The sequence below is a fragment of the Lagopus leucura genome, unplaced genomic scaffold (genome assembly GCF_019238085.1).
Source record: "Lagopus leucura isolate 7727_CA_CO unplaced genomic scaffold, USGS_WTPT01 Super-Scaffold_100028, whole genome shotgun sequence".
Taxonomy (NCBI): Eukaryota; Metazoa; Chordata; class Aves; order Galliformes; family Phasianidae; genus Lagopus; species Lagopus leucura.
The window spans coordinates 3,070,355-3,083,423 of record NW_024962279.1 but is presented as its reverse complement, the minus strand read 5'-3'; the positions used below and the strand labels follow the sequence as shown (position 1 = coordinate 3,083,423).

Below are 13,069 nucleotides of genomic sequence, written 5' to 3'. Positions count from 1 at the left end.
CACTTCTGCTGTTTTAATGCAGGGCTTTTTTTTTTCCCTTTAAAATGTAATGTATTTCAATTAAGTTTTGTGAGAGCAAACCAGTAGTGCTGTATGGAAGCCAAAAATTGTTTCTCACTTATGTAGCTCAGTCTTTGATGAAAATAGCAAAGAATAAAAAAAGAACTGTGAATTAGATGTCTTCTTCCTGTGTTGGAAATTTTCCGTTCTCTCTCAAAGAATGAATTGTATTTTTCTCATCCTAGGATGAGAAGAACTGGGAGGAATTAGAACTACTTAAATGTGGAAACACGGAATCAACCTGGCTTCTATTCAAATGCCTAAATCCCTGACTTCTTATATTTAGCCTTAAGATCCGTGATCTGTATTTTTCAGCATCTGATGATTTTTCTGTCTTTATTTTCCTATTCAGAAATCTTTTGCAAGTGGAATTTTGCTGTAGCTTGTCTGTCTCGCTCCCAGTGGCTCATCAGCACAAATGTGGTCTAGTATCTATTAGCTGTGATTTTAGTATGCCACATTACCTACCAATAGTAAAGAATGGGGCATTTCAAGGTCACATTTAGAACTTATTTTATATCCATCTCTTCTGGCATCCTGGCTTTAAAATCCTGTTGCAGTATGATTGGGTGTTTTATTTTTTGTTTTCATTCAACCCGTGCAGTCTCTTTCCTAACAGTGTGTGCAGGTATAATCCTACAATTGTGGAATCATGCCCAGATAGAATATTTATTACGAGGAGCAATGAGTTGAATAGATTCACTTTGCTGGAGAGAGCAGAGATTTCAAGGTGATAGAAATGTAAATGTGACAGATTACATGTACACAAATATTGAGGTTGTTTCAGAGTTCAGGTTTCCAATAGAATATAAAGTCTTGAAAGTATATACTGATAAAATTAGAGCTTTCTTGTTTTTCTTTGGAGTGTCATTGGTCGTAACATGTGTCAGAAGGAAAAAACATCTTTTTTTTTTCCTCATCAGAGAGGCATCCTCCTAATAGCAATCAAGTCTAAAAAGCAGAACAAAGACAGAAGCAAAAAACAAATGACAACAAGAGAGGAAAAAACAGCAGCAAAGCCCTGCAGCCTTCAGGGCTGTGCATTTTCACTTCCTTAGTGATGGTGCAGGTAAAGAGCAGGTTGCTTCCAACAGTCTGCATAAGGGTTCTGTGTACAGTTCTCTGACACCATCCAGTGGCAGGAGGTTAATGTCAGAACAGTGGCATTATTTATTTGTTTATTTTAACATCTACTTTAATAAGATGATGTCTTGTGTACACTCTTAAATGTTTCCACTATTTCCTGAACATTTCATTTTAAAACTCTGCTTTCAACAGGACATCATTACAGTTTGCATGCCCTCTGTGTCTAAAACACTCATCATGATGAGATAAAAAGCGTCCATTTAAAAAGATTCTGCAAATGAAATACTTGAAAAATGTTTGGTTGTGTGGCCTGCCTGTAAAGCAGTATAATAAATAATGTGTGTGACCTTAGTGTTCTGACAGCAGTGAGATTCTTTTAAGCTTTCATATTTTCATTCATCTGCATAAACTCCTCCCTGCCTTCACCATGTTGATTTGGTGATGCATGTTAGACAGGCGTTTGCAGAGCAGTCAGTGCAGAGCAGAGCAGACCCAAGGTATTGTTTGGTTCACACCTGCTGATAAATGAATATTTGCCTTTTGGTGACCAGCACATGCTAAATATGTAGCTGTCACAGTGTTTGTTTCTGTGTGGGAAAATTTCCAGTAAAAATCTCTCCCTGTCTCCGTTTGTTCTCCTGATAACACTTGTAGAATCCTATTTGAGAGGCTGGTATCATCTCAGGTGTTTAATGTTTATGACACTAAAGTAGATAAAACCTTCGGGACTCTATGGGAATTGCTGTACAAATGTAAGGAACTTAATGGAGAAGAGGACCTATGCAGGGTCTTATGACTTTCCTATACAGTTCTTTGCTGGCAATTAGCAACTTCCACATTACAGTGTATGGGATGATTGAAAAACCTCAAACAGCGTGATCTTGTTTGAGTCACTGTGCTCTTCTGTAGGAAAAGTTCTGGACCATTCTGGATGTTACTGTGCAACCACATCTCCCTCCTGTCAGAAACTGCAGATGTCTTTGACCTTCCTCCCCAAGGTGCCACTGTCTCACAGTGTGTCCTCTGCAAGTCAATGACCTCTGTGGGCTGCACCATCCTCCACCTTCTGTGCCCATCACAACGTGCTGGGGCTGTGCTGTGGGGATGTCTTTGGTTTTCCAGGAGTGGGAACCATGACTTGGCACACTGCTTAGATAAGCTTTGAAATTTCTCTACTTATGCTGTATAAATTCAGACATTGTGTAACGACTGACAGAAAGCAAACAAACAAAAAAATCACCCCTTAAAATGAGCTTTCTGGAAGTTGTACAGTACAGAGAATGCTTCTTGCTTGGTGAATTATTAAGGGTGCAATTAATGTGTGGTTCCAAGTATAATTAAAATTCATTTTGATAGGTCTAGGAATTACAAAGTAATTGAATGGTTTGATGTGGCAAACGAACAAGAAACTTTATGCACAGGAGGGGGTGGAAATGATCCTAAAAAGGATCGAGTTGGGGTGCTGTGTGTGTGACTGCTGACACAATCCAGAAGGGTGGATTCCACTTGCTCAGTGCAGTACCTGACTTGAAGTTCAAAACATCAGTGATCAAAAGTGTCTTTGCTGGGGAAAGCTCCAGAGGATTAAGATTTTCATCAGTACATCCTTTATACTTCAGGGATAAGAGTGGATGGTGAATTTCTAAGCATCGTAATTGCCTTGTACACAATCCGTTACGTACTGCTCTTGCCTGTGGGATCTTTCTACCCCTTCTGCTGGGTGTTGGACTGACCCTCTAATCTTTACCAAGTCCCTCTTGCAGGGAGGAGTGCTATCATGTTGAGCTGCCTTTCCGAATTGTCACTGAAGTTGAGTTCCTTCCTCTCAGCTCAGTCTAAATCAGTCATTGAACCTGGCGTTAACTGGAATATTGTGTACTTTGAAGCATCAGCACTTCTGATAGAGATTTAGTAGAAGAGGCTCATTTATCCATTAATATTAATTACTAATTATAGCCAATGTTCTTTATTAGGAACAAATGTTCACGAAGCCCAGCGCATCTTGAATGAAAGTGGACTCCCTATTACCTCTGCAAGTGACCTTGAAGATGCAGCAAAGAAAGCAGTGGCGAGTGTGGCCAAAAAATAATTCCTTGAAGATACCTGCAGGAAGAGTGCATGTTTTATAAGACATCATCCCTGTTGTCTCTTCAGAAGGACTGGTGGAATTTTCCTAGGCTGTCATTGGTGTATGGGGGACTTTCTTTGTGACACATGGCAAATGATAGCCTTGCAAATTGGGCCTCACAAATTCTTGCAGTTACTTTCTTGAAAAGTATATCTTCACCTAGCTTTGATAATTTTGGTATTAAGGGTTTTATTAATACTTAATTTCATAAATCTTTTTTTCTCCTTTTCTTCCAGAATTTGCCACTGATGAACACTGAGAAAACTATTTCACAATACTGTCAATCATCTTTTTATATTGTAAGGAGTCAGCAAACTGATAATGGGTTTATATTTTTATGGATTTTTAAAAGAATGTAAAAAAAAATTGTGCTCACAGTATCTATTTTTATTCAAATGAAAGTTTATTTTCTTTTCTCTCTGTTTTTTTTAGAAAGCACACGTTTTGCCTTAAGATGACTTTCTTTTGTAGATTCACAAGTATACCTCACAGTAGAAGAGACTGAGTAGTTGGTAGGGGAAGGACTTTCCTTTCTTATACTGTACCTGTAAATAGGTGGAATGTGATTTATCTTCTAGGTTTTGGAAATGAGGTGCAGTGTTTCTAAGTGTGACCGTGGCACATAAGAGGGGTTTGTGAGGAGAATGTGTGCATCAGGCAGAAAATGGCTGCTCGCTTTTCAGAACAACCACTTTCCTAAGTAACCACTGCTGTGAGGTCTTAGAGTGAGGTGAGATCCTGAAGCAGTTTTCTGTTAGGGTCATGGAATATTCTTAAATTGAAATATCTTCACCCCCCTAAAAAAGCATTTCTGATTCATCGAGAATAAAACACACACAAACGTTTCCAGTTTTAAAGTATTTCATTTCTATGCTATCAGTCAAAATCTATATCAGAAATGAGTTTCAGTACCCAGATACGGACTGAAATTTATTTAGCTTCTATATGCTTCTGTAACAGTTGAAATTCAAGCTGTTAGTTACATGAATCATTCACTCAGGGAACAGAAGACAATACCAGTGGCTTGTGTAACTGCAGAAATCAGTACAGATCTCACTCAGCACAGGGACTGCATGGAATCATCAGTAAATTGAACGGTGAACAAATGAGTGAGTATTGCAATGGGGTCTTGAAGATTTTGTAAATGGGCAGAGAGGTGAGAATTTGTCTAATAAATTCTTAATGATGATTTTTGAGCAGCTCTGATCAATACCACGTTCTGCTTAGAAAAAATGTAAATGATTTTTTCTTGACGTTGCCCTTAAAACGATCACCTTCTAAATAAATTGCCTGCACTAATCTCTGCCCCTTCACACAAATAGTGGAGACAGGCTGCTGTCATCAGTTTCTGTAGGTTTTTCTTCTCCATTCTTCTCTCTCCCTGTTGCTCAAGGCAAAAACTTACAGCCATTAGGACAGCAGTGAATATGCCACTGGGTCTGCACTTAGTGACTGAATGGCACAGAAAGTGTCATTAGCAGTTCTTGTGAAGGTGCACGGATGTGCACAGCTTTGAAGGAAGAAATGTTTACCTCACCAGGATAAATACAAAAGCCACTCTTTTCTGTGTTTAAATACTGCAGCTAGAGGCATTCTGTAGGAGAGCTGTTTATGCAATGTTGTCATACACTGCCTATCTACTTTGGGTCCCAAAACCACTCTTGTGTGTGTATATGATTATTCTGCAAAGATTAACATTATCTACACCAACTGTTTGGTCAAATAAATGTAAAAATGAACCCATTTAATGACTTTGTTCTCTCTAGAAAATACATTTAATTTGTTGTATTTTGTGTTCTTCCATTCAGCATTTTGTTAGAGATTGATGAAGTTAAACACATAGGAATTTATATTCACTAATGCAGTCTACCTTACACCATAAAAAATAATCTTTCCCCCATTTCTTATACATAATCTAGTGACAGTACACGTAAATTTCACTCCTGTTAAGCCATAAGCAGAATAGAACAGTATCATTTTTACTTTTCAGCTGTTACATTGAAAGTTTTCTTAGCTCTGGGCGTGTGTTTCCAAATCAGCATGCTGTGCTTGTGCCATGGCACCGCTGGCTTTCTGTAACCAGAGGCATGCTTTGTATGCACAGCTTGCTGTGTGCGATGCTGTGAACTGGTTTGCTATCACTAGGTGGGTTCTTTCTCTCTGCGTGGAAACGTGAGTAGCTGGTTCTGGTCTCCCTTGCTTCTAGTTACACTTCCTGTTGTCTTAGCTGTTGTAAATCACAAGTAATGCAATACCTGGAAGGGATGCTCTTTTTGCTCTAGCACACAGAGTTGCAGCCTGGCACAAGTGAGGTTTGCTGTCCCCAGCCCAATGTCCTGCAGTTAGCACTGAAAGCTGGAGGGCACCGCACACGGGAGCATCGCCCCTCCTGTGGAGAGCAGCAGGGTGGAAGCAGCAGTAAGTTCCACTTAATCCCCTTTGTGAGAGTTTAAGTGGGATTTAGTTGCCTTTGAATCTTTAGATTTCAGCCTGTATTAGTAAAGCTCTGTAGGATTGGGCATGTAGATGGAAAAGCAAGAGGAAGCTGTTAATGCTGACATTGTGTTGTCTTTAACTGGATACCCTGAAATTCTCACAGCGAACAGCATGTAACAGCTGGGAGTTCTGGAGTTATGTCCTTAACATTCATTTGCTAACCTGTTTGTCAGAGCTTTCCTTCCCTGTGTCTGGAAAAGCAGCTGGCATCACCAGAATTGCTGTGATGGGAACGGCAGGTCAGTGTAGATATGTTGGCAGCGCCTTTGCTCCACAGCGCAACCTGTTGCCCCGTAGGGAGCAGAGCTATGCTGCTTGCCCTGCCTGGGAACTGCTGGCATTCTCAGGCCTCTGGTTGCTGTGGCAGCTTGGTCTGGATGGTGCCAATGTGCTGGATGGCACTCAGTGCTTGGTGAGTGCACTGAGGGTGGTCCGAAGCACAAGTCCAAGCCTTTCCACTGGGCTCTGTGCTCCAGGCTTGGTGCTGGCAACACCGTGTCCTCTGAAAGGAATCTGCTTAGCTACAGAAATCCACCAGCCTATCAGGCTTAGTGCTTCTCCAAGGAGAAATAGTTTTTCTTGCAAAAAGGACAAGCATTGAGGAGCTTTAGCTGTGGCAAAGGACATTTAGGCTGAACTTATAGGCAAGAGGTGAGCCAAGGAACGAGCTGTGAAATCATCAGTGGATGTGTTTTGGAGTCAGATGAGCATCTGCCAGGGCTGCTTTAAGAAGAGTTGATTTTTGCCTCAGGGCAGAGGGATGGCTGAGGTGACCTTCCAGCCTGATTTGCTAGGATTTAATGCTTGTTGGTAAGGTTTTGTTTTGTTATTTTTGTCATGAGTTGTAGGTGCAGGGAGGAATCAGAAGGACAGATCTGGTGGATTCTTAAAAGAAACTGTTTTTAATTTAGTCACTGAGAATGATCTGCAGCTGCCAGGGAAATGAAAAGCAGATTATGCAGACTCAAGACTTTCCCTAACAATGGGAACAGTGTTATTGCAATACATAAAAGGCTGAGCAGAGAATTAGGGGTATCTATCAACTTTAATATGTTTAATTTAAAAGGGAACAGGTTGCACCAACAATTTTTTTTCACTTAATGAGACCCATTCATAAGTAGAATAACAGGATTTGTCTGTCACCCAGAGGAAATCATGGTATTCATATTTCTACTTTGGTGCAAAACTTGTGTTGATCGCAGTGATTTAAAACTTTTTCCAGCCCAGCTGCACTCAGTTTGATGTCAGGATCCTTTCATCCAGAGACAGATGCGTCCCTGGTAGAATCCTGAACACATCTTTGTTTTTGTTCAGCCTCAGAAAGTACCAGCTAAAGATTAAAAACAAAAGTGTACGTGGATTAATGGATGTTATTATTCATATCAGATAAAACTGCCTTATTCAAGAGCTGGTAGCATGTGTGAATTTGTGTTCTGTATTTTCTGCCCATGCTTGTCAGTGCCGAGTGTTGTAGGAACAGCAGCACTGGAGGAACGCAGGTTTATATGATGCTTTCCATTTCTTGTGGACACTTCTTTCCAATAGGCCTTGGATCACTCAAGAGGGAAAGGTTATGGCAGCGATGCCACCTTGCTTGCAATGAAGAAGTTCCATATTGGAATCATGGCAAATTTCCCATTGCTGTCCTCCACGTGTCCTTGGAGCGTTCCCACGTCATGAAGGAGGAGGAAGGAAAAGCAGTGCCATGAGGAACATATTGCCTTTGCCCACCTCCTTGGGACAGGAGATGTCTCATTCCAAACTTCCTTGAGTCTCTGACAACAGGATAGTAGCCTGGCCCCCAGATCCCAATTACATCCCAGCTAATTTGAAATGAAGCCTAAAAAAGTAGCCAAGTCTGGGGAGAAGGAAGCAGCTGACAGAAGTAGGTTACTCCATTTTTAAATTGCTGTTGAGATGTGCAGCATGATGGGATTTGGAAACTAGATCCTTTGTATTTACCTGAGCAAGCCTTCTGAACGCACGCATGCAAGGAGACCGCTGTCAGAGAGGTGACAGTGACAAAGTATCTGTAAGTGAATATGGGAAAGGAGGGCTCAGAGAGATCAAGTGTAAGAGTTTTTGCATTGCTCTAGATAGATGGGAAAATGAGGAATTTGATCTTTCTATTATAATCGACATAAAGAATTGCAGGGCAGCAAAGGGCCATCCAGCTAAACAAAGCTGTTCCCTTTATTTCAGATGCCTCTGTTTCAGCACGGTGTCCTTCAAGACTTTCTCTGTAATTGCATCTGGCAGCTTCTTTGCAGCTAGGTGCCGATTGCTGCTCTCCAGCCGCACCAAAACAGAAATAAAAAATAACAGGCAAGAAAGGGCATTGCAACAAGTACTTGCAGTGGCGTTCCTCCTTTGTTTCCCTGATGGGTCGGTGGTGAGAATTAGAAAATGCCATTTTGTACCTGAGCACTGCTCTGGTTGGCCTCGTGACCGATCATGGCCAATGCAGGGCAGCACAGTTCAAGAAATACATGGCATTCGGTGCCCTGCCTTATGTGGGCAGCTTGCATAGCAAAATGGATGTGTTTCCCAGCTGGTTGTGTCCAGAGGCTTCATTTGAAGGCTATTGACAGCAGCATGGTATTAATCTCCTACAGCTGCAGTATCGCAGGCTGTGAATGCACACAACCTGAAGCTTTGGAAGGATTCGTGCTGCCTTTCAAATAGGAGAGCAGCAGCTCTGCCATCAGACATCAAAGAGCTCATCCTGCTTCTGCCACCAAGCAAGGTGTGAGGTAGGGTTTGCATAACAAACACAAACCTGGGTTCTGCCCTTGTGCATCTCTCTGCACATACAGACAAGCTCAATGAATCCTTGTTCGTTTTTAATCAGTAGAAACTATCAACCCTAGAATCCTCTGCTCCTATGTAGATCCCTAAGTGTGCTTGACTGCTCTGCAGGGCTGGTTGATGCTGGAGAGACTTCAGTGAGCTGAGCCAGCAACTGGCCCTTCCTTTCCCTGGGCCATCATAACCTGGCCATCACCTGAGGTTTATTGATTAGCACGGCTCAGCCTAAATCTGAGTTCCTGAAGAACTGTAAGCTTTTCGTGCCAGCAGCCTTTTCCACTGCTTTCCCAAGTGCTTTTCCCATATTGCACAGCAAGACTACCACTTCAGATGTGGAGATGTTAATCCCCTTTGAGTTGTGCTCTGAAGAAGCATCTGCAAAACACGGGGAAAATGAAGCATAAATTATTTTGCATTTACCTTTCCATAACTATTGTCTTGTAGCCCTGGTGAAATGTTTGGCTTAACTCACCTCCACAGCTTGCCCACAGGGCAGCTGGTAATCACTCCTTAGATTTGCTTCAGAGAACAACTCAGAAAGTGAATTTTCTCAGACATGCAGAATGTCTTCTGTGAGAACGAATCCTTTTTTCCATTATTTGTCTGACGGGTGCAAAGCAGTGCTGTTTTCACACCAATGTCCAGAATGCTGAGTGCACCCTCATCAGGACAAAACGCTTTAGGACAACACCAGGCTGGCATCAATTCTCCACGAGAACAACTCAGCCTTAAAGCTTCAATCCTATTGATTTCCTTAACACTACCCATCTATTGATTTTTCTGCTATTCTCTGGATTATACCCATTTTAGAAATAGCTGCTTGTAAGCCTAAAGAATTCTTGCTGTCATGCTCCATCTGCTGAAGGCAGCCTGTTCTTGCATGACAGCTGCATTGGCTTTTCTAGCTGGGAAATTCCCAGATCCGTCCTCACGAGGCTGCCCTTTGAAAATGGCTTACTTTCAGGAGATACGAAGGGGTCTGCCAAAGCTGTGCCTCCTTAAAGATTGATTTCCAGGTTTCATTATCAAGCTTGAGATCTCTCACATCACAGAGTTCTGTCCCAGTTGTTTCCGGATCTTGCAAAGATCTGAAAATGCAGCAACAGCAGCAGAAGCACAGCCTGACTTTTATGTGTGGTCCCTTTTGTTCTGCTGTCTGTTGCTGGTATAACAGAACCACCCACCCACTATGTTCGAGCCTCTTCTAAGATGAGTGCTAAAAGCAGCTAATTCAGAAGGTGCCTGTGTGGCTCCCAGCATTCAGGACCAGCTGTGCAGTATCTCTGCATTGGTCCCCGGGCCCTAGCTCAGCCCTCTTTGTTCATTATTCACAATATGACATTAATTTGGCAACTCAAGAGTAGGTACTCCTTCAGAGGAGGATTGCATGAACACCGTTCCCTTTCCTGGCAGAGCTGTCCTGTTTCTGCTCTAACCCACACCTGAGGTGCCTCCTGTTTCAGCGAGGCTGAGCTGAATCCAAACTGGAAAGGTACTTGCCAAGTCCTTCTGCCTGATATTTCTACACTGTGGGTGATGGAAACTGGGAAAAGATGCCTTCTGAATGCATGCTTTCTGCATGACAAAATGTATTCCTCTGTCCCTGGGCAGCAAGGAGCTCTGAAAAGACCTAGGGCCCATAGTACCTTACATTATCCAAACAGGCAACATAGAAGTCAGCGCCTTGGAATGCCAGCAATCCTCGTCTGGTCCGTAAGTCTTCCCCTGACTTTAAGCCTCTCCTCACCATTGGTCCCAGTGATTTTCAGTAGCTTCCCAGCCTTCCTCTTCCTACCTCAGGTAGCACCGTGGAGCAGATTTATGTCACATTGTGTTGGTTTTTTTAACCTATTTGTTCATATTCCCCAGCCCATTTACCAAAGTAGGACCTGCTTCCGTGGGTTTAGTGCTTGCCACTGATAAAGCTCATCAAGAGATTTATAAAAATAGCCCATTAAGATCATTGTCCATCAAATGTCAATAAGCAGAGTTAAGAGCTCAGCACTGCAGTTATGGAGATCCAGCAATTAAAGTATTTGATGAAAGTATTTTATTGGAGTATATATTACCATTTTGTCCAATTATTCTGCCATTAAGCATTAAGAATAATTGGACCAAATGATACCCAATAGAAGGAATACATCTGCTGTGATGAATTCCTGCCAAAAGGCACTGGGAATCTTAGCACAAGAATTTTGTCAACCGAGATAACAGTATTTTTCTCTCTAGCTGATAAAGCAGGGCTTTTGAATCTTATTTATGATGTATAAATTGGCTAATTTGTTACCAATATCAAACAGCCCAAAGAATCAGGCAGTGTAATAGCTAACAAAACACCGACAGCTTCATCACTTGCTGCCTGCATGGAGTACAATACATGCTCAATTAATACAGAGTGCAATTATCACAGAAATTGCAAGCAAGAACTAATTATACAGAGGCCTATCAAAAACAGTCCAAAGGGTGGCGGGTTGTATTTCGAGAAACTTAGGAGGTTTTTTTTTTTTACTGTTTCTTCTTCTTTTTTAGATTTCTTTTTTGCTTTTCTTCGCTTTCTTCTTCTTCTTCTTTTATTTTATTTTCCTTTTTGTCAGTGTTTCCCCTACCTTGATGAGAGACAAGGGGATGTGGCCTCAACTGGAGGACCAACTCAGCTGAGAGCCTAGCAGTGATGCTGTGGGTGAGCTCTGACACCAGCTCTAATTTTTGTACATAAGAGAAAATCACCGTGTTTTTCTGTTTAAACACGTAGTAATTATGATGAATCTAAGGATTACCAAAACACAGCTTTAAGAGAAGTTCATTTCTTGGTATGCCTCTTTTTTTTTTCTCTAAATGTTGCAGTTGAGGAAGCCTCTTTAAACCCCTCGGAAGAGCAGCTTTTAATCTTGAGATAAATGCAGCATTGGTTTCTTAACTGTCTGCTTGTCTCTTGGATTCTCAGTAGTTTCTTAGTTAAGAGGTGCTTCTGTTTTCTTTGCTGTAGTTGCAACAAATCAACCAAAAGTCCTAACTGAAGAAAACTGATTTGAGCTGTTTTCCTCGGCTTTGCCTTCCTGTAGCTCTCAATTCTTGGGTCAAACTTGGAAAGAAAAGTAAATCTGTAGGAAAAAAAGAAGAAAAACAGTAATAAATGCAAAGCATGCAAATACCTAAGAGATTTCCAGTGTTTTAGATACTGTGAATATCTTCAACAACTACTAAATAATTAAACATTCCAGACTCTAGAATTGTTTAAGTTTGAAGATTTTAATTACAAATACTTGTATCTTTTGCATATCAAAGCAGTTAATGGCCAAAAAAATTAATGCAGTGTGAAGCAAAAAAAAAAAGGAAAAAAAATTAATCCTAAAGCACTTTAAGTCCATACACTGGCAGACAAAGGATTCTGCTGCTCCACGAGCCCTGCCTGGAATTAGGAAGCAAAGTGTTTTACTCACAGATGATTGAAAATGGATTTTCTTCTTCCTTTTAGAAAAATAATGTTAATTTGAAATACTGTAGCTGAAGATTTGTTTTTGCACTTGGAGACAAATGGCCGTTTGGAATGGATCTTTCTCACTGGAAGTGAGGAAATGATCGTTCACACTGAAACAAAAGTAATGTTTTGCTGGTGTTTGATTGATTCACATGACAAAACCATAGCAGAATCAACATCTGTTTTTTCCTGGTTGTTTTCCGGTTTTGATGAGAAAACTTTAGATGCACAAATTGTGCTCTACCTGTGATGTTACATTATGGAAACTATTCTTCGTCTTTATTGGAGAAGAAGATGATGGTGCCAAGGGGTACGAATTGGAGGGAGGGGAGTCCAAAATCCCAACTTTTCTTTAAGTTTGTTTTTGTTTTTATACCCAAGATACTTCCTGAGATTCTGGGGCTTGCTACAAAACCACAACCTGCATTTTTGCATCCATGTGTTCTCTGCTTAGTGCAAAACGAGGTTGTTTACTCATGGAAATGATCAATGGATCCTGCAGGCCTCAGTTCAGCAAAGACATCCCTCTGTAGGAAACCACTTAAATGTGTGCTTTGCCATAAGCAAAGATGAAAGACAGAGGTTGTGTTCCCTGACAGCTGATGGATGGATGCTGATGTCTTTGTTAGTTCACTTTATCCTCTGAAAAGTTTAGACTTTCACATACTTCCAGCTGTATTGCTACCAATGCCTGCAGAGGGGTTTATTGTTTGTATCCCTTCAGAAGAGTGCCTCGTGCCTCTGCACTTTGGCTTTCAGTGCTGTCACCCAACAATGCTGCTTTAAACTTGAGCCCTGGGACTATTTCTGCAGCAGAACCTAAAGCCATGTATTAATACCTGGTGACCTGATCTGGTGGATAGTCCCTGTCGTGACACAGGGTTGTGCTGCACTTTGCATGGGGCTCAGTGAAAAATCCAGTACAGGTCTTGATACAATTGAGATTTGGAAAATAGAATTAGTACTGCCCTGTAGGTGGGAATTAGCATTTGTCAGCATTGTATGGCTTAGCT

General features: G+C 41.3%; 1 protein-coding gene across 1 annotated transcript in view; it reads left to right on the top strand.

The window, feature by feature from the left end:
* The window catches only part of SUCLG2 (succinate-CoA ligase GDP-forming subunit beta), a 101,181-nt gene extending 96,164 nt beyond the window's left edge, over window positions 1-5,017 (top strand). The window contains exon 11 of the mRNA XM_042880841.1: window positions 3,120-5,017. Within this exon, the coding sequence (XP_042736775.1) occupies window positions 3,120-3,235 (116 nt within the window). The 3' untranslated portion in view covers window positions 3,236-5,017. The remainder of the gene's footprint in view (window positions 1-3,119) is intronic.
* The last annotated feature ends 8,052 nt before the right edge of the window (window positions 5,018-13,069 follow it).